The sequence below is a fragment of the Alternaria burnsii genome (genome assembly GCF_013036055.1).
Source record: "Alternaria burnsii strain CBS107.38 chromosome Unknown 751, whole genome shotgun sequence".
In the NCBI taxonomy this organism is placed as follows: Eukaryota; Fungi; Ascomycota; class Dothideomycetes; order Pleosporales; family Pleosporaceae; genus Alternaria; species Alternaria burnsii.
In genome coordinates, this window is record NW_024066131.1 from 66,366 (window position 1) to 93,703 (window position 27,338).

General features: G+C 50.6%; 10 protein-coding genes across 10 annotated transcripts; 7 read left to right on the forward strand and 3 right to left on the reverse strand.

Moving 5' to 3' along the window:
- Positions 1–305: 305 nt before the first annotated feature.
- GT037_010815 (mfs monocarboxylate transporter) lies at positions 306–4,832 on the forward strand (the record flags this gene model as incomplete). The annotated part of the gene is made up of 6 exons (XM_038935862.1): positions 306–523; positions 626–645; positions 872–1,571; positions 1,902–1,968; positions 2,024–2,861; positions 3,265–4,832. The coding sequence occupies 6 exons, from the start codon at positions 306–308 to the stop codon at positions 4,830–4,832; spliced, it is 3,411 nt and encodes a 1,136-aa protein (XP_038781416.1).
- A 1,489-nt stretch (positions 4,833–6,321) lies between these two features.
- Positions 6,322–9,882, forward strand: GT037_010816 (uncharacterized protein; the record flags this gene model as incomplete). The annotated part of the gene is made up of 1 exon (XM_038935863.1): positions 6,322–9,882. One exon carries the CDS (start codon positions 6,322–6,324, stop codon positions 9,880–9,882), a length of 3,561 nt encoding a protein of 1,186 aa, XP_038781417.1.
- A 1,452-nt stretch (positions 9,883–11,334) lies between these two features.
- Positions 11,335–12,453, forward strand: GT037_010817 (uncharacterized protein; the record flags this gene model as incomplete). The annotated part of the gene is made up of 4 exons (XM_038935864.1): positions 11,335–11,546; positions 11,607–11,840; positions 11,900–11,974; positions 12,048–12,453. The coding sequence occupies 4 exons, from the start codon at positions 11,335–11,337 to the stop codon at positions 12,451–12,453; spliced, it is 927 nt and encodes a 308-aa protein (XP_038781418.1).
- A 272-nt stretch (positions 12,454–12,725) lies between these two features.
- GT037_010818 (plp-dependent transferase) lies at positions 12,726–14,205 on the reverse strand (the record flags this gene model as incomplete). The annotated part of the gene is made up of 2 exons (XM_038935865.1): positions 12,726–13,913; positions 13,969–14,205. 2 exons carry the CDS (start codon positions 14,203–14,205, stop codon positions 12,726–12,728), a joined length of 1,425 nt encoding a protein of 474 aa, XP_038781419.1.
- A 1,050-nt stretch (positions 14,206–15,255) lies between these two features.
- On the forward strand, positions 15,256–16,557 carry GT037_010819 (uncharacterized protein; the record flags this gene model as incomplete). The annotated part of the gene is made up of 3 exons (XM_038935866.1): positions 15,256–15,450; positions 15,542–15,901; positions 15,964–16,557. The coding sequence occupies 3 exons, from the start codon at positions 15,256–15,258 to the stop codon at positions 16,555–16,557; spliced, it is 1,149 nt and encodes a 382-aa protein (XP_038781420.1).
- Positions 16,558–17,188: 631 nt separating this feature from the next.
- On the forward strand, positions 17,189–19,532 carry GT037_010820 (uncharacterized protein; the record flags this gene model as incomplete). The annotated part of the gene is made up of 5 exons (XM_038935867.1): positions 17,189–17,227; positions 17,283–17,362; positions 17,425–18,289; positions 18,344–18,735; positions 18,791–19,532. 5 exons carry the CDS (start codon positions 17,189–17,191, stop codon positions 19,530–19,532), a joined length of 2,118 nt encoding a protein of 705 aa, XP_038781421.1.
- Positions 19,533–19,858: 326 nt separating this feature from the next.
- GT037_010821 (uncharacterized protein) lies at positions 19,859–21,604 on the reverse strand (the record flags this gene model as incomplete). Its single annotated transcript, XM_038935868.1, has 1 exon — positions 19,859–21,604. One exon carries the CDS (start codon positions 21,602–21,604, stop codon positions 19,859–19,861), a length of 1,746 nt encoding a protein of 581 aa, XP_038781422.1.
- A 590-nt stretch (positions 21,605–22,194) lies between these two features.
- On the forward strand, positions 22,195–24,502 carry GT037_010822 (uncharacterized protein; the record flags this gene model as incomplete). Its single annotated transcript, XM_038935869.1, has 8 exons — positions 22,195–22,569; positions 22,637–22,689; positions 22,746–22,775; positions 22,850–23,073; positions 23,156–23,454; positions 23,512–24,205; positions 24,267–24,401; positions 24,456–24,502. 8 exons carry the CDS (start codon positions 22,195–22,197, stop codon positions 24,500–24,502), a joined length of 1,857 nt encoding a protein of 618 aa, XP_038781423.1.
- Positions 24,503–25,012: 510 nt separating this feature from the next.
- GT037_010823 (uncharacterized protein) lies at positions 25,013–25,930 on the reverse strand (the record flags this gene model as incomplete). The annotated part of the gene is made up of 1 exon (XM_038935870.1): positions 25,013–25,930. The coding sequence occupies one exon, from the start codon at positions 25,928–25,930 to the stop codon at positions 25,013–25,015; it is 918 nt and encodes a 305-aa protein (XP_038781424.1).
- Positions 25,931–26,581: 651 nt separating this feature from the next.
- GT037_010824 (uncharacterized protein) lies at positions 26,582–27,296 on the forward strand (the record flags this gene model as incomplete). The annotated part of the gene is made up of 2 exons (XM_038935871.1): positions 26,582–26,703; positions 26,753–27,296. 2 exons carry the CDS (start codon positions 26,582–26,584, stop codon positions 27,294–27,296), a joined length of 666 nt encoding a protein of 221 aa, XP_038781425.1.
- Positions 27,297–27,338: the final 42 nt, after the last annotated feature.

Consider the following 27,338-nt stretch of genomic DNA (forward strand, 5'->3'; position numbering starts at 1 on the left):
CTCAACAGCAGACGCACTTGTTGCTTGGAGATGATGATCGGTAGGATCGATGCATCGTCCCGCTTAGATAATACTATCTAAGCTGGGCAGGTCTCCTCGTTGGCTGGAAAGAGGAGGGTGCGGCGCGGCAATGTAACGAGAAGCCGCGGCTGGAGGGGTGATGTGCTCTTACGTGTGAACCCTGGACAGTATCAATCTAATCATTACTGCGCCAACACAGCCGTCATCGTTTGTCGTTCCCTCGATCACAGTGGTAGTATTTCGTCTCTTGTGATCTCATTCTTCTTACATATATCTCCTGCCCCATGACAATGTCGACGTCCGTGTCTGAAGAACCGGCTCATCACCCTGTCAAGCGTGCGCTCGCACCATGGAAACTTACGGCTGAGGTGTACATGCTCTTCATGACGCTGAAGGAGTTGCCCGAAAATGTGCATGATGAGTTGGAAGGCGAGGCTGGAGGGTGGAATGGCGAGGAGAAGGGAACGTTCAAGGAGGGCTTGGGGAGTGTGATGGTCGTTAGGTAAGTTGATGCCGGAAGCGGGCGGGTTATGTAGGAGCAGGAGAAGAAAAGGAAGTGAGATGGCTTGCATGCGTTGCGCATATGCTGATGTCCTTGGTATAGGTATAGGGAGACGCCTGTAGGTACGTGAAATGTCTCTTTCCCATCCAGAAGAGCAGTGACGTCAGTGATATCGGTAAAGAGCACAAGAGAAGGAGTGCGAAGAAAGCGAGTTACCAGGACGAGGAGACTGTTCGATTGATTTTACGGCACGCTTTAGAAGTGAAAAGAGAATGGCGTGAAGAGTGTCTTGCCTAGACACTGCACGAGACCGGAACTCTCAGAGCCATCCCTCTAACCTGAATCCAGGTCCCTATGACGAACTTCTCCTCGTCCCCGGAAACTTCATCGTCCCGCAGCCCACTAGTACTACCTCATCGCACTTGCATATCAAGATCCCTAAGAAAGCCCAACGCATATCCCGCATCTACGTCTCCCAACGCACAACAACCTATAATGGCCGCCTAAACTGGAATATACCCAAACACCTCGCTCGCTTCTCCTTCTCTTCGCCACCCACGCCACCTGGTGCCTCGCCCCCCTCCAGCCTCACCGTGCAAGTCTTCCCCCCAGGCACTGAAGATGGGGATGGCGGCGCCCCATTCTTTGCTTGTACGCTCAAGCCGTGGACGTGGGTTCCACCCATTCCGCTAAACACAAAGTATCTTCCGCTTAGCATGGCGGCCGCGCAGCCGCCATTGCCTGCTGCACCAGGGTATGAGAGGGCGCTTAGCGAGGTTCTAGGGGGAGCAGAGGTGGACGAGTATGATTTAGATCCGAAGAAAGAAGGTGCCGTGCTGGTGGGCACGGAGAAGTGGCGGGCGTTTGATATCGCGGCGATTACGCCGAGAGCGAGGGGGTGTTGGGTTGAGGTTCATGAGAAGAAAAACGAGGAGGTGGTTGAAGAGGGTGGAAAAGAGTGGTGGCCGAGGAATTTAGGGTCGTGGAGTGTTGGGGCTTGGATGGAGGATGTGGATTGGAGATTGGGGGAGGTCGTGGAGTGGACGGTGTAAGTATAGTGATGCGACGTCTGATGGCGCCTTCAGTCATGTATTGTCGGTATGTGAAGCGTTTTGCAATTGCACGTCGACGCTGTCGTATCGGTTGTATGTGCAATCAGCTTCTCGTGGAAGCGTGTCGAAGTGAAAGGCGCGCCTGCTGCGTATCTGTTTACAATGCAGTTGCCTTGATGTGACGCGCCGATTGCACGAGCTTCAACTCACATGGGAACAACCTTCACCATCATTTTTCCCTGACCTTGATCACATCACATATGACTGCCGCTCCAACGTATACCTTTAACCACATTATTGCTCTATACGTGTTTTGCAATCCCTAGTCGCACAGAGATCTCCACCTCCGTACGCATATCTGTCAGTGCTCGGTTCGGACACATGTGGATGTTGGTGAGTGTACCCTGAACCAGACCTCCGTCCCACGATCATGCTGATGTACAGGTAGCTCATTCTTTCAACCACCACAATTCTCATCATGATGCTTCTTCCGGTCTCATACGACCTTGGCTGGACAGCTAAGCTCCTCCGTCGCGACTTACGAGTCTTCCGAATGAAGCTCACCACGAGACTGAAGCTCAAGTCCAAGCCTGGCGAGGCCGCCAAAGACACCTCGGAGCCGAAAAGTCTTCACTACAAGAATCCATCGCCGATCAATGTCAGTGAAGCCACTGCATACTCCAGACCGCAAGGAGACGTTTTAGACGACGAACCAGAGACCAACAGCGAAAAGTGCAACAATACCCTCTACGAACTCTTGGAAGGCAGACTCAGAGCTACGTATGCGTCTCGCAACCGCGATGTATCACACCAAGACCGCTGGAGGTTCCGCGGTAGTTGGCTACTGTTATACAAGGCCATCCAAGCATGCGCCTCGAATGACAGCTGCGATATCCTTCGCGCGTGCGCACAAGATACAAACGAGAAAAGGTTGCTGCTGGAGATGCTGCAACTGAACACGAACCACAATAGACTGCCTTTCCACGAGGTCAGCAAAATGCCTGCTGCACCCTACACCAAGCAAGACAGCGACCATAGCCGTTATGATTCCATGCTTAGCAACGCTACCACACTCACACCCACGCCCTCGCCCGCGCAGATCTGGTTGTCCATCCTCGAAGCCACAAATGACGCCGAAAAGATCGCGCCTATGGCTCAAGAGCTTCTACAGCATATATGGTTAGGGAATAAAGTTGTCGACATCATTGAGCAGATCGGAGACCCCCACAAGAAGTTCCCCGACGCCGACGACGCTGAGCTCTGTGTCAAATTCCGACAGTTGCTATGTTCGGAGTTCATACTGTCCACGCCCTGCCGTTGATCTCACCGCCAATATCACACAATGTCTTGGTTTTCGGCATCTAGGGCGAATCATACACCGCGTCGGAAAAGGTGTGTGTGGAAAACCCTTCGTCGGCAGCGGGCGATACCGCATTGCGAGTGGTAGCCGAAGCGGCACAGTGGGTCTATTGGTCATGGCTCTTTACCCCTCTATGGGCCTTCAATGTACTTATACCGCTCGGGGAGCTCGACTATGCAACACCAAACCGCTCGGGGAACCACAAACTGCGACTGAATTTCCGCGCGCGTCATCGATTGGGAGGTATAACAGGGCCGCGAGAACGCTTTTGGGGACTGTGTAGGAGTTTTGCGACACTTTCCAAATCTGAACGACTGCTTTCCGCGCAGCACGCGCATTGTTACACATATTCATCCTCTTCCCCAATACGAACACAACAGGTCGTATGAGCAGCGAACCAAAAGGCAGCACGCCAGGATCAATTAACCCACACTGCAATCTGACTAGAGTCAACACTTACCCTCACGCCGAATTTACTATTCCACCATCGGACACACTTTCGCCATGCCAAAGTGCCCAAACTCACAACGCCGATGCCCCGGCATCGGCCAGCTTCAAGGCGAATCGCCCAAGCAACACTGCAACTGGAGATGAGAAAGCTCACCGACCTCATGATGAGGAATCTCGATCAACCTCTATCGCCAATGACCAAGTAACCTATCCTGAAGGCGGCCTAGGTGCCTGGTCTGTCGTTCTGGGATCGTTCCTTGGTCTCGTCGCCTCGCTGGGCATGATGAACACGGTCGGCATCTACCATGCCTACATTGCCGAGCACTATCTTGCGGATTACTCCGAGTCGACCGTCTCATGGATCTTCAGCATGTACGTCTTCCTGTCGTTCTTCTGCGGACTACAAATTGGACCCATCTTCGATGCCCATGGTCCGCGACTCCTGGTGCTGGCAGGTAGCATCCTGATCTGCCTGTCCAACTTCCTGCTCGGCTTGTGCACATTGTACTGGCATTTCTTTCTCGTCTTTGGCGTGCTCGGTGGTCTCGGTACATCCTTGATCTTCACGCCCGCTTTTGCAGCAGTCAGCCACTTCTTCCTGCAGAAGCGCGGCAACGCAACGGGTATTGCTGCTGCTGGAGGATCGCTGGGCGGAGTGATATTCCCGTTGGCTTTGGAGAAACTGCTACCGAATGTGGGCTTCCCGTGGGCGACTCGCATCATTGGCTTCATTACGCTTTTCTGCTGCGTCGGCGCCTGCTTCCTCATCCGCTCTCGCCTACCACCCAAAGCTGGACAGTCAGTATGGCCAGACTTCCGGATCTTCAGTCAAAAGAGCTACTTTCTCCTGACCGTCGGCATATTCATGATGGAATGGGCACTCTTCATCCCGATTACGTACCTCACTACCTTCGCGATCAGCACCGGCGCCTTTGGCCCGTCGTTCTCATACCAACTCATCGCCATCTTTAACGCAGGAAGTTGTCTCGGTCGCTGGGTGCCGGGTCTCCTAGCCGACAAGCTCGGGCGCTTTAACAGTATGATAGCTGCACTAGCAGTCTGCTCAGCTACATCACTGGTGTTCTGGCTCCCCGCATCGCTCCTCACCCCCACCACTGAGGCCGAGGCGACAGCTATAAAAGCTCTCTCTATTGTTTACGCAGTCATCTTCGGTTTCGCATCTGGCTCGAATATTTCCCTCACGCCGGTTTGTGTAGGCCAGCTCTGCGATACGAATGTGTACGGGAGATACTACGCTACGTGCTATACTGTTGTCAGCTTCAGTACGCTCACGGGTATCCCTATCGCGGGGGCTATCATTCAGGCTACAGGTGGGCACTACTGGGGTGTGGTCATCTGGACTGCAGCTTGCTATATAGTGGCATCGCTCTGCTTCGTGTGGAGTCGCGCACTCCAAGTTGGCTGGAAGTTGGGTGTAAAGTTTTGAGACGTGGTGGTCGGCTGTGTAGATTTGCGGGGATGCCGCATGTCCATGGACTTGAAACTGCGCCCTTGGAGAGGCGATCCAATCGCCGTAAAAGGAGAATGGTGCAGATAGGAGGAAGAAGGTACAGATTGCTAGAAGATGGCTTGATTTGCTTTTGCTTGCTGCGCTCTGGGACGCCACATTCTGCGTCCTCTTACACTCTTTTACTTGGTTTTCAGATGATCTTCTCAGCTGTAGCAAACGAAGAATCAAACATTCATTTTGCGACATGATCGGGCGTACTCAGCTCCTACTTTGATAAAGCTTCTTTTTCCGAGTTGCACTCAAGCTATGTGTTGAAGGCATGAAGTATGACGTTGGGTCTTGCGACTACGCCGTGGTAACGCAACACAGTTAGGTGTAACAGCCTCGGAAAGCCTCGCATCTCCATCCTCGTGATATGGAGCGGGCGGACGATCTCCCGTTGTTCACAGCGACAATAGTCTCCCGGTAACTCACGTGCATAAGCGCAATTGCAATCCGACATCTCATCCAATCTCCACTCAATATACGCCTCCGCTCTCGAGAATGTCTTTGCGGAAACAATGTACCCGTAGCATTGCCACCGTCCGCTTGGCCAGCGACGACGGTGCGCAATAGCGAGGCGACGGAGGGCAATTACCCCTGAGCCAATCCAAGCCACAAACACGTGGGTCGGCTAGCGAAACGCCGCAAGCAGGATCGGCCTCGACTCCTCCCGGACTTTGAGCGCGAAAGGCTCGCATCCTCCGTTGCTTTCATTGACTTTGCTTGTTGGCACGTCTCGGGTCGTGTTAATCGCTGTCAGGCTGCATTGGCTTGCAGCCTTCCAGAGCTGTACCTGCATCGCGCCCTCGCTTCTCTATACATAGTAGCGCTCTTCGCAATTGGCGGACTCTCGCGACAAAGCCAAGCGAAAAGACAACTTTACATACAGCGCCTCCAGGAATTTCCTCGAGGCGATTGACACGAAGCGCGCTGCAAGGGATGCGCTTGGTGGTGATCGTCCTCGACGCACCGTCCCGCGAAGACGCGAGTCGTACGTGATCTGTTCGATCCGATTTAGGCAATCAGCGACCCGCTCAAGGACTGCAGTGGAGGCGCTATTAGGTTTGGAGCACGACAAAGCACCCGTTATTGGTAGTCTGACCATGGCTTCTAGCGGTAAGCAAGGCGAAATGGCACGACAACCGCGACGAGATTGTCTTGATTCGTGGGTAGGCCAGACCCTTTCAGCTCGTCTAATTTGGAAAAAGAAGGGGAATGGTGGGGAGCGTACTTGTCAAGCTCCTGTCGCTCATGATAGCTTTCTTTTGCCCTGCAGGTACTCGAATGCTTTTCTCTACCCTGCATATTCGTTTTTGTCGCTACTGCTCGGTAACTTGGTAGTTCTTTATCAAGTGTGGATGTCTGGCCGCGGATGATGAAATCCAAATCTTGCAGTTGTCTTTCCACGAGGTACTCAAGCGACATGGAGCCTCCAATTCCCCGCAATATCGACCTGGATCTGGATAGGGATACGACGAGACCGATGGCGTTGAAACGCAAGGGTTCGACATTGCAGACGTCTGTTGAGATCTTGAGATGCAAGTTTGGGAAGCCTGCAGGTTTACCAGAGGGCGACGCGACGTTTGAGCCATCGAAGGACTGGACTCCCATATACTATGCCGTCTTCCACCAAAGGGAAGCCGCACTGTCACATTTTCTACGAGCTGGCGGATCGCCAGATGATGTTACTAGCTTGGGAATACCACCGCTGTGCATCGCTATCGCCAATGGACATGCTAGTATCGCGAGGATACTCCTGAATGCTGGTGCAAACGTCGATGCTGTGATGACAGACAGTGGTGAGACAGCATTGCACTTGGCTGTCAAGAACGGTCGTAGTGATCTTATCGAACTTCTTATCCCGTATGGACCCAGTCTCGAGACCAAGACAAATCAATCCGGCGAGACACCTCTTCACTACGCCGCATCTAAATCCGGATCGCTAGCAACCGTCACGACGCTGCTCAAGCATGGCGCTAGTTATGAAGCACTCAACGTCCACAGCCAAACGCCAGCAGAGGCTGCCCTAAAGGCCAACAACATCCAAGGCGCCGTGGCGATTATCAACGCCGCACATGGCAAGCGCAACAAACTTGAGAAAGAGAGGGAAATGCTGCTCAAGCATGTGCAGAAGACGCAAGGTCGTTTCTCGATGGGCAATGACCTCATCGCCGACATCTTCACCGCAGCCTGCGGTGCAGAATCCAACGTTCTTGTGGAAGCAATCAAGAGGAATGACGCTAGCTTGGTGGAGATGTTCCTAGAGAAGGGCTCAGATCCAGATCGAGAGGCAGCAAACGGTCTCCGACCCATCTTCGTGGCACTAGAATGCGCCGGAGCACCAGTGATTACTGCGCTTCTCAAACGTACCCCAGATCTTACCGCTCGTGATGGCAGGGGTCTTACTGTACTCCAAGCCACTTTCGAAAGCCCATTGGCGCAGGAAAAGGAATCAATGTCTATCATCCTGGGTGCGCTGCTAGAGCAAGGCGCCGATGCTACTGTAACGTACCCAGATGGCAAGACACTACTTCATCATGCCGTGTCTACACGTTTCAGCAACACCAAGATCGCCAAACTGCTCATCGATGCTGGTGCGGAGATCGATGCGCGAGACCAAGACGGCGATACACCTTTGCATCTTGCTACTCACAGTAGATCCTGCACAGAGTTGCTACTGAGGCACAAAGCGAACCCCAATTTAACCGACGCTGATGACCTCACGCCTTTGCTGAATGCTACTGCGAACAGCAAGAAGGACAAAGAGCCAGACCTGGAGTCTTTAGTCAAAGCATCCGACATACGCAGGACCAACGCCAACGGACAGACAGCTCTACATCTCGCAGCTATGAATGGCCTAGAGAAAACCGTGCAGTTGTTACTCCGAGCTCGCGCAAATACCGCCATTGGAGACAAGGACAAGAACACGCCGCTTCTTCTTGCCGTGAAGAAACAACAATGGTCCGTTGTACCACTTCTCACGATACCACCGAGCATCAATTCCTGGGATGAGGATGGTATGAGCCCTTTGCACCTCATTGCTCAAAGCATACCTAAAGCGCCAGCAACCTGGACAGACATTGCTGCCATTGTTGGCCCATTCTGTGATCGTGGTGTCAGCAGGACTACGCGCGAGAGATCCGGTGCCACGCCGCTCATTCTTGCGATCAAGGCGCTTCCAGAGGACGGCTTGCCCGTGGTTGAAGCTCTCCTGGTACAGAAGCAGGACCGAAAAGCGAGTCGAAATTGCGTCAACCACGAGGATCACAAGAAGCAGGACGCGCTATCCTACGCCGTGACGATGGGCAAGCCTGTCTTCGTCAATGCGTTACTTAAGCATGGCGCTACTTTCGACTTCCAGGATTGGGTACCTGGAGCCAGCCAGTTGCAGCCTACTGTTGAGGCTGACAAGCAGATCCTGAAGCTCTTTGCAGAGTACGAGTGGACCAAGCGCGCAGGAGTACTGCGGAGACGGCCAAGCAACCCTGTAGCGGAGGTCTCGGCTTTCTCTACCACATTACCTGTCAAGGATCTCGAACACATGATTGCAATGGGCTTAGACGTTAATAACTTACCGAGATCGGCTTTGGGCGTGTCGTTACTGTGGGCTCTCCTCCGGCACATCACACTTACACCATCGATGCCAGAGGACTACGTGCTAGAAACTCTATGTGTTGTTCTCAACGCGGGTGCTAATCCGAATGCGTGCATACCACGGAGCTCACCATCGGCACAGTCAGCATCGACTTCGAAGCAGGGTACAGTTTTGACCCAGCATCCCCTCCCGTTCCTGCTTGAACAATACCCTGAAATCGCTTTGGACGTGATAAGCCTGTTGCTCGCGAAGGGCGCACAATTGACAGTTGCGTCCGCATTTTCCAACGGTCGGTTGCCGTTGCACTCGGCAGTCAAGGCGAATCGCTTCGACGTGGTACAAGAGTTCTTGCTCCATGGAGCTGAGGTGAACAGCGTCGACCTGGATGGAAGAACACCACTTCACATGGCTGCCGAACGCGGGGATTGGGAAATCCTCAACTCATTACTTCGTCACGGCGCTAAGATCGACATGCTTGACGTGGAGCAGAACAGCCCTCTGCATGCGGCAGCGGCTGGCGGAAGTGACAAGATCATTGCCTCTCTGCTGCATGAAGGCGCCAAAGCGAACGTGAAGAACGCGAAAGATTTGACACCGGTCTCCTGCGTAGCCGAAGATCTTCCCGAGGGAGAGAAGAGCTTGATAGTAGACATGCTCAAAGCCGCGGAAGAGAAGGAGCAGGCAGCTCAAGAAGACCAACTAAAACAAGCCGCTGCAATCGCAGCATACGAAGCGAAGATGCAGCAATTGAAGGAAGAAGAAGCAAAAGCAAAGTTACGCCGAGAGCTAGAAGCAGAAGCCCGCATCCTAAAAGCCAACGAAGAAGCTTCCGCAAAACCGCTACGCGAACAACCTACACTACCAGCCCCAATGCCCACATCACCGCCACTCCCTACCGTCCGAAAACCGTCTTTCCTATCTCGAAAAGCCTCGTCTCTCTTCAACAAATCCAGATCTGCACCTCCTCCTCTCGAAAATCTACCAAAGCCAAGACACGCCTCTCTCTTCCGTCTCCGCATCAACACGCCACCCCCCTCGAAAAAACAACAAAGCAACAACCTCGAACCGCCCGTCCGACCCATTGCCATTCCCTCCCCTCATATCCTCGCTAGCCCCGACTTCTTCAGCACAGAGTTCAACAATATGATGGATCCACGACCCGTCGTCGCACTACCCGCTACGATCCAGCGCCGCACGACTGCAGCACGCGTGGATAGCGGGCTGAGTGAGAGGCGAAGTAGCATAATGGGCATGTTGGATCTCGAAAAGGTCAATGAGAAGTTGAGTAGCCCAGAGCTGAGGGCGAGGGAGATTGCGGGGCAGAGGGAGAGTAGTGGGGAGGAGCTGGCGGATTGGTTGGCCTTGACGAGGATGATGGATGGGTTGTGATGATTTCGATGTTGGTGACGCACGTGCGTGAAGATGCCATTTTCTTGTGTATACCAGCTTCATTTTTTTGTCCGTTCTCCGGTTTCGGTCTTGAGCACACTCTTTGGATATCTTTTTTGGTTGTAATTGTCTTGTTTCCTTTGTGGCATAGCATATGTTGGAGCGTCCTTCGGTTTTCGTTTTGACGCTGTACGATATTAAGATGTATACGCTGATACCCGGCCTTCTATTCCCTAATACACATATTCACGACAATTAATGTTCTGGTCGTATGTTGTAGTGACAATATCTTATATTGCAGATTCATCCACGGAGATGAAACAAGACTCTCATGCACATGAAGAATGGACGACTGCACTACTTTGCGAAGTAGTTCGGGCTCGAGAGATTGACGGTGTCAGTTGCAAGAACCTTTCCAGTTGAGTTGACACCCGAAGCTTGCGGGCTGTCATCTTTCACAGTCGTTCTGCGCATGTCGCGTGTGAACTTGCCCTCGTAGCTACCTCCCGTAGCACGATGCAGCGTCGATACGTTATCCTATGCGATCATGTCCCCTTTGTCGTACCACTCCAGCCTGAGCACGTTCTTAGGTCACGTTGCATAATTGATTAATCTCTTCTTCAGAGCCGCGTTTTCTTCCTCCAGTAGTGGTATACTATCTAAGTTCTCGATATAGTACAGGTAATTCGCATCCTTGTAAAACTCTGCTCGCTCTCTCCGCAAAGTTAGAAAGTGTTCTACAGCATTCTGCGTGTTATTAATCAATCTCTCTAGCTATGCTAACTAACACAGCAACCTTCGTACATCAACAAGTGCGACTATGGTAGACACCTAGCTGATCCTTCGCCCCACTTCGTCTTACTAGTTCATGTGATCGCTAAGTGATCAATTCCGCCTGTAGTGGTCCACTAAAGCCACGTAGCCCCTATCGGGCCGGAGCTAACCCGTGAGAGGTTGCTTAAGTCCAGGGTGTCTACCATCATCGCACTTTCAATGTCCGATTTCGACCCACTTGGTTGTTTGTCTCGTAAGGACGGTGGATGTAGATTTGATGGTGGGGTGTTTATGGTCATTGCGTGCACGAACGGACACGGTACATTCCTTCGCTCCCGCCCGCTTTCTAATCAGAACATCATTCAGCTGTACGATACTGTCTTAGCAGATCAGGCTGACGTGATCGGTGAGTCATACGGCCAAATTGTGCATCTCCAGTAAGACTGAGGTTCTATCTTAATAGCCTACCTCGAGCGTTGGTCATAATCGCCGTTCTTTACTAGTTTTGTCGTGTTGAGAGCCGCGCTTAGCAATCTCTTTGTATCCTCAATTGTATAAGATCATGTCTCCAGAGCTTAAAGTTCCTCACTTTGAGCCAGACGTCCTAATCAGCCTTACCCCATCAGCTCTCTCCATACCTCGCACATTCTGTTGCCAACTCATCTTACCTTCTAGATCATGGCCTTCAATCGGATTGCTGTCTATGGTCACCGTGGATTTGTTGGCTCTCGAGTTGTTCCTGCTCTGATTGCTTCAGGAGCTCCGATTACCGTTCTACACCGCTCAAGTTCGGACACTTCCAATCTTCCCGATCATGTGAGAAAGATTGAAGTCGACGTTCTTGATGAAGACGCTTTGGTTAATGCCTTGCAAGACATAGACATCGTGATGTAAGTTACAGCTACTGCGCATTCTGTATATTTTCGAATCCATGTTAATAGCCTTCCCAGTTCTCTTGTTGGGGACGAGGGTACCGACAGACAGTATGGCTTCGTGAAAGCCATCCCTAGGACTAATGTCCAGCTTTTCTCACCTTCGGACTTCTGTCTACGATACTCTGAACAAGGGATGCGCATACCCTGTATGGTGGCAAAGGCGAAAGTAGAACAGGCTTCCAAGGATGCCGGCATCCCGACCACCGTTATCCACGCTGGAAATTTCGCTGAATTCACACTGAATACAATGTTAGCCATTATTCGACCACTCGAAATGTTCATGCTTGACTAACATTGACGACTTCTAGGGCAGTGGGTATCGATCTGCATGGCAACAAAATAGTTCACACAGGCAACTCTGCTCATGAAAAGGTTACCATGTGGTGCGTTGCCTCCTGCTATAAGACCCTCGCATCTGGATCATGCGCTTGGTCTGATTAAACTGACTTTTTATAGCACCAGGAACTATGTAGCAGCTGCGTACGTCGACATATTTACAAGCAGACCGATATCCACTATACAAAATCGGACTATCACGTTGTCCGAGCTTGCACCAACAGGCATGGATATCGCTGCGGTCATGAAACAGAAGAACGGCGCTGATCCTTTGATTGAGACACGAAGCTTGGAGGATGTCGATCGAACAATTGAGGACCATATCAGTAAGCAGAGCAATCTTGCTGTCCCGTCTTATTGCCGCAAAATGTGGGGGTCGGGAGAGATGATCAAGATGCTCCCTGATGAACTTTGGGAAATTAAGGACTACAAAAAAGCAACTTTGGAAGACCTGGTTCTAGACGAGAAGGTCGGAAGCTACAGGGTTCTACCTGATTTCATTGTAGATTACTTGAGGAAGCTCTGAAGCAGATTGTTCGATGTGTTTCGATATATGTGTGCGAACACGGACGATATATTGTTGTTGCTTGCACGAATGGAAAGTCGAGAAAAGTGCTACCAGTTGATACACAAAGACCCGTGGTAGGAAGCAATTTGCGCGCTGAGAGTAAGATCCAGTAAAACATAGCGTAGTTGCTGAGAGGTAGATTGAGTTCACTACAATTATCCATAGATCTTAGAGCTACGAGCCAGAGATATAGAAGATAGATTGATGCCTAAATTATGCTATTATGGCGTCTATCCTGATTTCTGAAGTTTGCCTACAGCTATTTGAATGCACTCTATCGCCTCATCCATTAAAGGTAGCTCAATATCCTCGCCTCGTGCAGCAGTCTCCAAAAGTGCGTATCCTTTCTGATACTTGTCTTCTGCAGGATAGAATAAGAAACTGGTCGCCATTCGTAAGCGAAGACTACCACCAGAATTGCTGTCTTCCTCTTCCGCTTCTCCAAATGCAGCCCCAGGCAGTGCTGCTAGGCCGCATTCGTCGATTAGCCAGCGCGCCAGGTCCCGGCTTGTTCGCACATGATGCGCTCGCAGCTGCTCCCTGAATGGTCTGAATGAAGGGTATAGATAAAATGACCCACGGGGCTCAGCCACTTCAAGTCCACAATCGCGAAGGGCAGTGAAAAGACGCAATGTGCACATACGGTGTAGCACTGTCACAAGGTCCCGATATCGGTCCATTTCAGAGCCCAGAATCGCGTCCGCAGTAAACGCACTGGAGAAAGCGGCAGCGGCAGCAAGCTGAGCTGGTGCTGAGGCTGCTGACCAACACTCCGAGGCGTAAGCCAGGATGGCTTTCTGGATCGTCGTACCGACAGATGAGGAAGGGAAAGTGGCAAAGCCGATGCGCCATCCACCAGCAGAATACGTCTGAACCTCGTTAGTCTTCGAAGGAGAACCTGGGGTAGTACACAATACCTTTGACATTCCTCCAGTCATGATGACTTCTCCACCATCCTTTTGAGCTGTCTTGAAGGCGCTGATATTCCTTTCTTCTGTGCGGAAGCAGATATCCGAGTAGATTTCGTCGCTTATGAGTAGAATCTCCCGCTCTCGACAGAAACGAACGATCCGAGCAACTTCCTCTTCGCTGAAAACTTGCCCTGTCGGATTTGAGGGACTGTTTATAAGCATAATGCGAGGCTGTCCTCCCTGCTGAATAGCGGTGTTGTATGCTGCTTCAAGTGCTTCAGCTGTCAGGGTATGTCTGTCGAACTCGTCTGTTTCGATCCAAAACAGCTTTTTTCCGGCATGAGCAACCTGGGCCTCGTAACTGACCCATGAAGGCCGAGGAAGGAGAACGTCTCCTCTGACGATATCGAACAGCGCGAATAGAAGGGGCTTAGACCCTGGCGCGACGACGACTTGATCGGATTGGATCTTTATCCCCAACCGGCCGGACTGATACTCGGCAATAGTCTTGATAGAACCTCGTAAGTCGGGATCAATTGCCTATGAAGTGCGGTGAACTTACTGTGCGGAGAGATTCCAGCCCCGCAACAGGCAGATAGTCTGAGCGACTGCTTGTTTCGCGATGAATCTGGAGGACCCTTTGCTGAATCGGAAACATGGCCTCGCCGAAGCCCAGATGTACAATACGCTTACCTGAGGCTCTAGCTCGAGCGACAGCCTCGTTGATCTCCAAAGTCGGGGATAAATGAAGTGCCGCCGCGGATGGGGTAAGAATGGATGAAGTACCATGCGTGTCCATGATCAATGAGGATTCACTATAACTCTGCGCAATCTTTTGCTCGACATGAATTGTGAATCCATGATATATATGTAATGTTCAGACAACCGGACTAGGGCCGCGAGCAGGTGCAAGCTCGTTCGGCGATTTGTGACCGAACCAGTTGCTAGCTAACGCCGATAGCGCATTCGCCGGAGGACAGACTCCGGACGTGCTAAGTGACCTGTAGTTGCTCCCGAAGCTCTTATCGTCCAATAAAAACACGAATTCAATCCGTGTCATGTTAAAGGCACACTGCCTACAAATGACGAGTTCCAGGACTTGTTTTTTTTTTCCACCTCACACAGTTTTCGTGAGATCAAGACAGAACCGCCAATGTCAGCCAATGCGTCCAAGCCCGGTTGGATCGATGTCGTCACACGCAAAAGACGGGATCAGAGGACGGCCATTGAATCGTTCATGACTGCGAATCTCAATTCCACACCATGCGACGACGAAATTCGCCATCTCGAATACTCGGCGCTCGTTGAACGTTTATCAAGTGGTTCCTTGTCTGCCGAGGCAGTCACAATCGCCTACATACGAGGGTCAGTCACATCCTGCGCAACACGTATTCATGCAAAGATTGGGACACTTACCATAGCACAAATAGGGCAATCAGTGCACACGAAAAGGTTCGAATCTTCGTATTTCTTGAGTCTTGCGACCACCTTCTTATAAAAGCAAATTCAGACGAACTGCCTGACCGAAGTGTTTTTCAGCGATGCACTCAAGCGAGCAAAGGATCTCGATGCCTGTTTTCACAAGGAAGGTTGTCCTGTGGGCCGTCTTCATGGCATTCCAATCTCACTGAAGGATCAATTTAATGTTCAGGGATATGATACGACTCTCGGATATGTCGGCAGAGCTTACTCTCCAGCAGGACAAGACGCAAGTCTTGTGCAAATTCTTGTTCAACAGGGGGCGGTACTTATTGCAAAGACTAATGTCCCTCAAAGCATAATGGTGCGCATCATCTGATTTGAAAACTGGGAAAATGTTATGAATCATAAAACGCTAAAGACCATTTAGATGGCGGAGACGAATAACCCACTCTGGGGGCTCACTGTAAACCCACGGGACGACCTTTTCACTCCCGGTGGATCTTCGGGTGGAGAGTCTGCATTACTTGCCAGCCAAGGTTCTCTCATTGGTTGGGGGACAGACATCGGAGGCTCAATTCGAGGACCGTCTCATATGATGGGCCTTTATGGGTTAAAACCAAGTGTACGTAAACGTATCTTCTGTCGGATCTACACCAAACCCACTTTCGGTATCAGAGCAGAAAAAGAGAGCTTTGACTAAGAAAGCTATACAGCATGGTCGCCTACCCTACTACAATGTCGCGGTATCGACTGAAGGTCAAGAGCATGTACCCTCGGTAGTCGGACCCCTCACGCGCTCCTTGGGTGCTCTCATTGATGTGACTAGCATTGTGATCGATTCAGAGCCTTGGAAGCTAGATCCAAAGTGCATCAACATGCCATGGAATGCTAAAGCATTCAACGACGTCCTTTCTCGTCCACTTACCATCGGCGTGATTTGGGATGATGGCGTCGTCAAGGTCCACCCACCTATTGCACGCGCTCTGAGAGAGTTTGTAGAGAAAGCAAAGAATTCCGGACACGAGGTCATTGATTGGGACCCAGTGGGGCACGACACATGCATCAATATACAAGTAGGTCTTCCCAATTAGTCTAGCCATATGGCACGGTCAGATTTTGCGCTCATTGCAACTAGGATCAATATTATACTGCAGATGGGGGCGAAGATATTCGAAGGGAGGTAAACCACGGCGGTGAGCCCCTATTGCCGTATGTGCAAGCCCTTGTCGATCGAGCTCCCGCCATCTCTGTGTATGAATATTGGCAGTTACATCGACAAAAGCTCGAATGTCAAAGAGCCTATCTGGAGAAGTGGAACAATACTCGCGCACCCGGTTCTGGAAGAAAAGTGGACGTGCTTCTGGGGCCTGTCATGCCTCATTCTGCGGTACCTCATAACTGTTGTCGGTATGCAATCTCTCCCCTGACAGCTATCAACACAATAGACCGAACTGAGTTAATGTATCATAGGTGGGTCGGGTACACTAAAGTATGGAATTTCCTGGACTATCCGGCAGTCTCTTTCCCTGTAACCCAGGTCTCGAAGGATATCGATGTTCTCGATTCGACATACGTACCCCGGAATGCTTTTGATGAGTGGAATTGGAAGTTGTATGACCCTGGTCGGATGGATAAGCATCCCATCGGGTTGCAACTAATTGCCCAGAGGCATGGAGAGGAGAAAGTATTAGCCGCAACTCAAGTTTTATTGGAGGCATATCATAGATAAGATCATCACTGCAGTGGAGTTTTCAGGCTTCCTTTGTTAGAACTTGTATCTGTAGAGATTGTGGGGTTAGGACAGAATTGCGATCGTGTGCATCGACTGACAGCGTGCATCTTGCGCACCGACACAGTATTGACCGTTCTGCCTCCAAGCGAGCATCATTTGATAGGCTCTAAGTGCTTTTGCGATCTCACGGTAAACAGAATATGTGCTATCCGCACACAAATCTATGTGTTCGATCGCTCCCTGGATGATGCCTCTGGTTGTGAGATTTTGACACGTTCTGTGTACAGGTGTTCATGTTGTGAGTAGCTCAGAACTCGACTCGTCGTAGAACGCGCACGCACGCGGCAGCTGCGTAGGTATGACAGGAGGACTCATCTTACCCGTCACCGAATGTGTCACTGGGCAAGATTAAGAAATCACTATCGCCCGACAGCGGGATGATAACACGCTTTCTGCTGTTGTATCCCTGTGCGATGGACAAGTTGCGCCTAGATCAGGTGTACGTAAGCGTCTCCATAGCCGGTCAGTTTCGGGGATGGAGCGCCGGCTTGTCTCCAGCAGAGAACAGTCAAAACCTGCAGCTGGAACCGGCCTCGGCTTTTTTTCTCCAGAGTCAATCGACACCACCATGTTTGCCTGTGCGCGATGTCACGCGAAGAAAATCAAGGTCAGCTCTGTTACTCAAAGATCACAATCTTTCTCGCCACTGAACTTGGTCCCAGTGCAACGGCCCGCCTAATTGCCGAAATTGCGTCAAGGCTCAATCACCCTGTCAGCCACACATACGCTTCAAAGCAGCTGAGTGAGTCGGTCCTGGTCAAGAAGACATTGTGGGCATTGCGGAGATTCACTTATATTTCTCAGTGCCTACAAACAGAATTCACGACGACTCGCATGGATCGAGGCCGAATTGACTACCCTGTTCAACGTAGACTGCGCTTCGATACCCACTGGCACCTCACTAGCGCCCATTCTTGAAAAGGTCGTCAGAGCCTCGGCAGCTGGTTCCCAAGTTGTCGATGACAATGATAGAGCCCCGGAAAGTTCATACTCTAGACCGACAAATATAGCCACCCCCGTCTTGGTGAGCACAGACGCTACTGACATTGGTTTGCTCGCTCTCAATGCTACGGGTGAGCTCCGGTATCTTGGTCCATCTTCCGGCTCCTTCTTCTTCAATATTGCCACCTCTTTAGCGAGGATAAGTGGTCCGAGCAGCTCGCTCGATCCAAACGAGGATGGTCGCGATCCACCGCTGGTGCTTCCTGATAGGCAAGAAGAGTCACAAGATCTACTCAGGGCAACACTCCCTCCAGACACTATCAAACTCCTTATCAGTTCGTACAAACTATGGATACAACCTCTTTACCCATTGTTGAATGACGATGACCTCAATCAAATAGAATCAGGATACAGCAAACAAGACGCAAGCGTCCTGCCTCATTCTCCCGAAGTAAAGCACGAGCTCATCAGCTTCTACTTGGTCATGAATTTGGGAGCTATCAACGCCTCCAATACCGTAAAGCAATTGCGCATATCCTTACCACCAAATCATCGGGTGCCGTCAGCCACTTCGCTCTACGAGCGGGCGATGGCTTTATTAGAAGGCAGCAGAAGTACATTCCGGCCCAGTCTCTCACTGATAAGGATCGTTCTTTTGATTTGCATCACCGCTTCCTACCGAGCGACTGGTTACACTCAATGGCAATTGACCGGACTAGCTATGCGGGTGAGTACGCGAGCTCTACAACTGCAACGAGCTACGCGCTGACACTTATATAAGATGGCGATCGAGATTGGTTTGCACAGCTCACATCACAAGGAGCGTATAACTGCCGATCAGCTTGATCGGAAGTCCCGCGTATTCTGGACTGCGTACCTAATTGAAATCAGCCTAGCCTATAGTCTCGGAAGACCTCCAAGTATAGGCGACACCCACATTTCAGTAGGGCTTCCAATGTGTACTGAAGATCTTCAATTTGCTTTGCATCACCTGACGCATCGAAGAATCCAGAGCAAGATCATTAGCTCGGTATATGCAACGAATGCAACATGCTTAAAATCATCGGAGGATACAGTCAAGCTCATCAGCGAATTGCAGGTCGAGCTCGATGAGTGGAAAAAGCAACTTGAAGATTTATGTGAAAGCAGGACAAGTCTGGCGTCCCCCATCAGGTAAGCTGCGAGCAGCGAGTATTGACTAGAATAATCCTTGACTCATAGGATGTAGCTACTGGACAAGATTACATGGTGGCACCTCGTCGGTCTTGCACCGACCTAGCCCCCTTTGCCCCAAACCTTCCGTCGCGTCGGCCATCCATTGCATTAGTTCCGCAGGCGCATATATTGAGAGCCTCTTGCACTCTCTTAGATCCAGCCAGACTCCCCTTACTTGGATGAGTGTTCAAGGCGCGCTGCTAGCTGGAGTAACGATGGTCTTCGTAACCCGCGTGTACTCAGCGCAGATCATCGAAAAAGCCGGAACAAAATTTGTGCTGGTCGACTTCCCCATGTGGACCCGCAAATGTTCTATGTGCATGGCTATAATTGAAGAGCGATGGAAGGATGACCAGGTGGCCAATTTGGATGCGCACTTTGAAACACTCGCGAATGAAACAGTGGAACGAATTGCTTTGGCCTTCACTGGCGCTAATACCAAATCGACTGACGAACTAGCGGATGGACCTGATGCCGAGGGGTCGGACCTGTCACAACTACAAGTTACAGAAACTCCAACAATTCTTCGCCCAGATAGTGATACAACCATGCCCCAGTTGCCAACGAATGCTGTGGAAGACGTCTTTCCTTGGACAAGGGATACTGGAACTATTTTGGCCCCGTCACCAAACTTCAGCTCCATGTCGTTCCTTGACGAGCTTTCAGATTTGGAAAACGGGCAAGCATTTTGGGATATGTTTTTAGGTCAATCTGGTTTCGACGTACTAGATACCTTTGGGAACAATCAAAGCTGATAACGTTCAAACTGGATCCTGTGTTTCAGATCAACCTAAACTACCTGCAGTGCTGGCAATGTAAACCGTGAATGGCCTAAAGTTAGAAACTATTCTGATGATCAAGACAGCGTTTTCCAGGTGCGCATCCATGAGAAACAAAAAGGCTTTTACATCAAACTAATCTTTGAGGGGCCCAGTATCACCAACCAGTGATCGACTCCAAAGGAAACGACATGAAATGCGTTTAGGTCACCGTCGCTTCGCTGCTAGCAAACGGGCAGCGCGTAACGACTAGAGGAATCGGAATCGTCCTCTCGAGTAGGTCGTCCTTTTAGGTAGGGCTCTCACAGTATGGTAACCGTTTTCAGTGCTTGGCGCATTGCTTGAGCAAACTCCATAGGCGCTGATGTTGGGCCCGCAGATACAGCGTTGAAACAGCCAGCGATGCGCGAATCGAGACGAGTCAGATAGAGACAGCGATGAAGTTGCTCTCCAATCCAGTGCTTCTGCTTGTTTAGCAAGCTGTGTGCAGTGTTGGAGTATAGCTGCTCAGAGAGTAGATCCGTGAGACTAGACAAGATAGTCAAGGCGTGTAGAGGGCCGTGAAGAGCAGTGTGCCAGCAATGATCCTCCTTAGAAGCGTAGTCATCACTGTTCTTATAAACGATGAGTGCGTAATCGTCAGGCCTTAGGTCATGATAGTTAGGAAAGACCGATAGAGGGATGTCGATATCGGAGTACACCAATGGTCGATTGGAGCTCCCAAGATAGAAAGGTATACTTCGACATATGGATTCAACCAGGTTTTGAGTTTCTCTGTGCCTTCCGCCTTCATCACTTAACAGCTCTTTTGTGGACGCAGCGAAGCCTCCCTCAGAAACGACCCGAAGCGCATGGGTGATTTCCGTTCTGATAGACTCCACGATAAGACGATACATCCGCCATACATTGCATATGTTTGCAACCTGGACACTTGGATAGATATCACAAGAGCCATGGTAGGTGGGAATGGATGAAGAAATGAAGATCTCGTCCGAAATCCTTCTTGGGAACCAGATATTCGGTACCTCATCCAGCCATGCCCGAAGCTGGGCGTCGACATCTTGTATGATGACAGGCAGGACTTCTGATGCAGCCAATACCGTGTTTCCTTGCGATGCAAGATGGTAAAAGGTATTTTGAAGCCTTGAAACCGATAACCCGATGACATCGAGCTGAAAGCTCGGGCTATTAGGCAGGGCAGGAATGACTTCAGTCTGGAGCCACTCGAGTTCAGTAGCAGTCATTGATATGTTATTCCTGACGCAAAAGGAGACCCTTGAGTGAAAGAGGTTTCCTAGCAGATGCGGATGATACTTCGAACTTTTTGTGTCGCGACCGTTCTGTGTGAGCAACGCTAATGCTCCTTTACGATGCGTGCTTCGGGGCTCGTGACGACCAAACACAGCTGTCAGGCTATCCAGATGTTGTAGTACCAGTGTCGCAAGAATTACAGCATCCTTTCGCCTCTCTTTCGAGGTGGAGATAGCTTGCTGTAACTTCGCCAAAGCTTCCCGATGCAGCTCGATGGGAAGAGAAGCGGTAATGTCAGAAGGTCTCAGCAATGCCCATAGCTTGATTGCAGCGGCATCAACCGCAGCGCTGAGAGCTGACTTGTGAGACTCCGAAGCCAGAACTGGACGAACAAACTCCAGAAAACCGCGCGTCGACTGCAGACTGCGACCAACATCGGTGATATATCTAAGGTAGAACGTGACAGCGATGTCCAGCTGTTTCGGAAGCAGACTTTCGGGTATCGCGAGAAGATATAGTTGGTCACGAGTAGACTGCTGAACATACGAGCCTTTCCTCATTCTTTTCAACCCTTGATTCTCATAGTCGTGAGTTCTGGCGGTTACCGTCTGATCTGGTGGTATGTTGAGGTACTGCGCAGTGAGGTCCCTGAACCTCACTCGGACTTGCGGTTTCCCGTAGCCCGCACATTGCCGTCCAACGCGAATGCATTCGTTGCACATGGGTTTGGCCTCGTCGCATTTGACTCGCCGCTTTTTGCAAGTATTGCAGCCTTGCGAGACGCCCCGATTGACCATGACGCGACGCTAGGTTGGATAGTCTTAGTGCCGTGAAGACCGAAGAAGAAGGTATTTTGCGACTGAGACCTACGAAATCAGGCCTATTCATCAAGATGGGGCTTCGGTCGGGTTTGACGGCGATGTGCCAAGTCGAGTGAGCCGCTAACGGAAACTAATGCAAGGGTAAGATGATGCTGACGAGATCACCTAGCTTCTCGCAACAAAGTTTCCATTCAGGGAAATGATCATCACCGTTTGTCTTGGTTTTCCAGAGAGAGCGTGATCTTGATACTGTGTACGATCGATGATGTTTCTAATCTGCGTAAACAGTTGCTTGAATTCAGTGCCATACATCTTCGAAAAGCGTAAGGTTCTCTGTCAATCACCGGTAGCACGCTCATTGCTGCGTCCAGCGCCTAGGATCATTCGTCATCTATCTGGCTTGGCTTTTGGATCAGCACATGGCAACGGGAAGTGAATGTGACCTTATAATCTACATATATATGTAGATGTGTATTGTCTGCTTTTTCGAAGAACAAGTTTCTAGAGATCTGAACTCGTGAGAGACTTTTCTATAATTTATTACTCATAACCCCACCTCAATCGAAATGAAGATTAATAGATTCGCCACTGCGATACTCGTTCTTCCGTTCTTCACTGCTACCGCCGTGGTACTTAACATCCGAACGTCTCCCACGCGCCTTACCGGCAACTCATTTGGAATACCTGCGCAGAACTCGACTTTTGACTATGTCATCGTTGGCGGTGGAACTGCCGGCTCTGTTGTGGCTGCACGTCTTGTGGAAGATTCTAACGTATCGGTCGCGGTCATAGAGGCGGGAGGTTATGCGGATCTAGTGAACGGAAACCTGTCACGGGTGCCAGGATATTCTGATAGATTTGAGGACACAGATGGCGGTGATTGGGAGAGTGGTAACAGGCAGCCCGGCATCGACTGGGGTTTCGTGAGCGCACCGGAGGTGGTAGGTATCTGCGGCGCTTCAAGAGTATAATTGGGCGTTCGACGTACGTGACTAACTTTTAGTATAGGCTCTTGGTGGGAGGAAGATACATGAAGCGCAAGGGCGAAATCTAGGTGGAAGGTTGATCAAAGCACCCAAACTTGAAGATGCATGTAAAGCTGACTCGGGTACCACAGTTCTGTCCGCAATGCACTGATTTACCACCGGTGAGTCGCTCGAGTGTTCGCTTTCCAATTCTCCATGGTCTACAGAGTTCAACAAGCTAACAGCACGCGGACAGGGGTACATATGGCTCCTATGCACAATGGGCTGCCCAAGTGGGCGACGACAGCTTCGAGTATGATAACATGCAGCAGTACTTCGAAAGAAGTATCAATTTCAATACCTCGAACCTGCATCTGCGCGAGGCAAACGCGTCGGTGTCTTGGAACCCGAATAGCTATAACAGGCAAAATGGACCACTGCAGCTCTCATTTCCCAGCTTTGGGTGGCCATTTAGTACCCGTGAGTGAGAAAAATCCCTAGTTTTACCACTTTCAGCTAGCTACACAACGGTCATTGGTGTGCTAATAGCTGACGTACGCAGACGCTTCAAATGCCTTCAGTTCTATCGGCATGAATGCCATGCTAGACCACAACAGCGGTCAGCTTGACGGACACGCATGGGTAACCTTCACGCAGTCTCCAGATGGCGTGCGTAGCTCGGCTGAGACATCCTTTCTCAGCCAGGCATTTCAGACAGCTGGTCTCACGGCATTCATCCAGTCGCGGGCGACAAAAATTTTGTTCGATGAGCAACAGAGAGCGACAGGCGTGCGAGCGGATTTCATAGATTTAGAGTTTGATGTATTTGCGCGCAAAGAGGTGATCGTCGCTGCTGGTGCAGTGAGTTACGCACACGTACCCTGTCCATGGATGGTTAAGGACCTGACATCGTACCAGATTAATTCTCCTAAACTTCTCATGCTTTCTGGTATTGGGGCTTCATCTACGCTTCAGCAACACAACATCCCTGTGCGAGTCGACCTTCCCGGAGTAGGACAAAACATGTGGAATAGTGCTCAGGTCGGCGGAATCTTGCACGAAGTGCCCCTGGCAACCACAGCTCTCCTCGATAACAGCACGTTCGCGGCTGAGCAGGAATCTCTATATAACGAGGTTGGCGCAGGCATGCTCACTAATTCTGGCCCCGACTACATAGGCTGGGAAAAGGTTCCAGCCGCCCAACGAGATGCCTTGGGGTCCATTGCGCTGGGGCAGCTCTCAGCATTCGCTGACGACTGGCCTGAACTTGAGTACCTCGCGATCAACGGTGCAGCATTACCAAACGCTAAGCCGGGCCGCGCCTACGCAGGTTTTGGTGTTACTTTAGTCGCGGCACTTTCCCGCGGAAACGTGACACTCGCATCTGCAAACCCGTTTGATGACCCTATCATACATCTTAATTTCCTGCAAGAAGAGACCGATCGTCGAGTTGCGATCGCAGGATACAAACGGATGCGACAGGCTTGGGCGGCCGTACCTGAGTACGCAAAGGGAGTAGAGATGTTTCCTGGGGAGGCAGTCCAGACCGACGAGCAGCTGTGGGAGGCAATTCAGTTTGCGGCGGCACCGTCGCATCATATTTCCGCAACGTGTAATTATTGTTCTTCTGCGACTTGATCGCTAGCGACAACTGTTGCTGACGTGGTGAACAGGCAAAATGGGGATGAGAGATGATCCAATGGCAGTGGTAGACTCCCAGGGAAGGGTCTATGGCGTACGAGGCGTGCGAGTGGTGGATGCATCTGCGTGGCCGTTTGGCCCACCAGGCCATACTCAGGGATACACATGTAAGTACGCTCGCCGTGAAAGTCTGTGAGTGTGTTACTGACAGAATGTTCAAGATGCGCATGCGGAGAAATTTGCGGACGATATCAAAAATGACGTGTGAGCGATATTGAGAGCAAATCTTTGACATTCAACGTGGAGAGGTATGTTAAGGGGGATAGCCTCATCGAATCCATCTCACCTGGCAATTTTTTCCCTTCGATGTTCGCTATGCAACCATGATGCTATCTCCTAAAACATCTCGTATTCCAGTATCCCTCTCAAAGTTCGCTCTACTAATACTTTATTTTGACAAGATCAAGCAAACACAGGCATAACAGTATAGTATACAAGGGACAAAATACTATACTATAATAATATTGATAGCTTCTGTGAAGTATCTTGTAGCTTAGTAGTGGCTAAAAGGAGTCATTAATTGCCAGTTCGCAGATCTGATTGATAGGAGGTGCGGAGGTAGAGATCTCTGGTACCCTGTTCTTAGTCAAGTCGATGCTAGCTAGAGGAGCACGACTGGTAGGGCGATAAGTGTTTTGAGAACATTCGGATGTTTAGCTGTTCTTGAACCAAGATAGTTGTTCGAATAGCACACAACGTTACACTCTTCAAACGCAACTTAATCGCCGAGCTTTGGTGCTGAATCAAGCTGATAAGGCGCACATGTGAACGATATCTGAGCACCTATGTCGAGGGAAATCTTTGCTAGCTCATCGCTCTCTATACCGAAGCCTGTGTCAACTCCCAAGTCTCGCCAGCGTTGTCGGTCGATAGTAACAGCATTCACAGTAGTGGGCACCGTGAAGTTGCCACCCAACTCGCGAAGCCGTTTGCCGAAGAAGACGGATGCTGGCCCAAAGTGAGCGCCGTCTACATGTGCTTGACATACAGATACCAATGAAGGGGCCTTCATGATGGTTGCTGTTCGAATCATGACCCTCATAGCCAGCTCATGAGCCTTAGTATACCCGCTCTCTTCGTCGCAGTTACCTTTGAGCATGACTTTGTCAAGTTCCGAAAGCTCAGACGTGTGAGGTTGAACGTGTTCAGGGCTCAAGGCTTTGTAGATGTCTTCTGTGCTTGTCTTTAATTGTTGTGTCAAGATGCAGTGATCTTGGATGAAGATGTTCCTTTTGTTCCAGCCCAGTATGGTCTTGAAGTCTTCGGGATCTACAATCAGCATAGGTATTTTCCTACCGAAGACTTCTTCTGCGACAAAGACACCAACGGCAAGAATCTCATTGGCACGCTCGGAGATCAATGCACTCAGCCCGTTGCCATCCATGATCAGTTCTAGTATCGTTGCTGACCCTGAACATGATCCACGTCCATCTGGGATAGCAAGTATCTTGCCTTTCAGACATTGCCGCACTAAGGGGTGGGAACGATCAATCACCTCTCCGGTGGCATGGTCAACACCGCCCCAGAAGCTGAGTTCAAGACTTGAAGCTACTAATTCGCCTGACACGTTGCCTTCAACGTGGGGTGTACCGTCTACGACTTCCAAATGCGTATTTGACGAAGGCTCATCGTGCATGTTGACGAATAGATGATGTAAGATCTGATCATGCAGGTCTCTCGGAAGATTGTAAGACGATTGAAGCATTCATTCGCAAGCGAATTGGTCAGAGGATGGAAGCGTTGTCTGTTAACGATCAGTCTTCAAAACGTCAATGATTCGAGAAAGAGGGGCAATCATGACCTCATTCGTGCACGTTAAATCGCATCTCGACCTGGGGCGCTTGTAGGACAGTAGTTCAATGAGATGATGACAGAGGCATGTAATCAACGGCAAATATGGCTCAGTCGTTGTTGAGGTCTGAAGTTGTGCAGGCTCGAGTGTAATTGATGATCGCAAGGAAGAGTTGGCTCGGAGTTCGGACTGGTCCAATAACCGAGGACGGAGCTCAGGATCACCTAAAGCGTCCATAAGAGCAGCTTCCACCCTACAACTATCACGTTATTACTTCGTCAATTCCGCACCCTCGACAGTGCGATGAAACTGCTGCAGATCAACTTCCGAAGCATCATATAAAACGGCCAGAGCTGATATCAACAAAATGCAGGACTTCCATCACTCATTGCAAGCCAAGCTCTGGAATCTAGTTGTGGGCGCTCACAAAGCATACTAAAACCCTGCCAGTCATTCTGTCGATTATACTGCAGCTCTCTGGTAGCGTGCTTCGATATGGACTCGATCATTCACACTCCACGCCTCAAGCTCACGCTCCTCACCGCCGCACCCCGCTCTTCTCAAGAATTCGACTGGATTCATGAACTCCGAAGCGACATACAGAGTTCGTGGTGGAGGTAAATTCCCTCTCCTATCCCATAGTTCCCGACTGACAATGCATCCAAGTCTCTACGGTCCCTCAAAGACTCCCGAGGATACCGAAAAAGCATTGCAGAATATCTTGCCGGTATCGCGTCCAGAAGGCAAGGAGAAAGTGCACCGCTTCCCTTACGCTGTCCACAAGATTGCCGGAAATGATGAGAGCGACCAGGAGCAATTCATCGGCCTGATTACCCTCCGCACCCTGTCCACCTCTGAAACGAAGTTTCCTCCACGCGACAAGCACGGTTCAACTTCTACATCGCTTTCACTCGAACTGGCTTACATGTTTCTCCCGAGAGGTTGGGGGCGTGGGTATGCTACCGAATCTATCACCGCTGTCCTCCAAGAATGCGTGCGTGTACCGACAGCTCACTGGACCCCATATGAGAAAGTGGTTGTGAGAGCGATTGTGAACGATGAGAATGAGGCGAGTCAGAGAGTGATGGAGAAGTGCGGTATGGAGGAGCCTGAGGTTATAGAGTTCGACGGTGGGAGGTTCTTTATCGCGGGAAAGTGGAGGACAAGACATCGGTTGTTTGTGTATGGTAGAGAGATTGTGGTTGGATAAGGGTGAGCCTTTGCTACTAGTCCCTGCGCATGTCTTGGACTA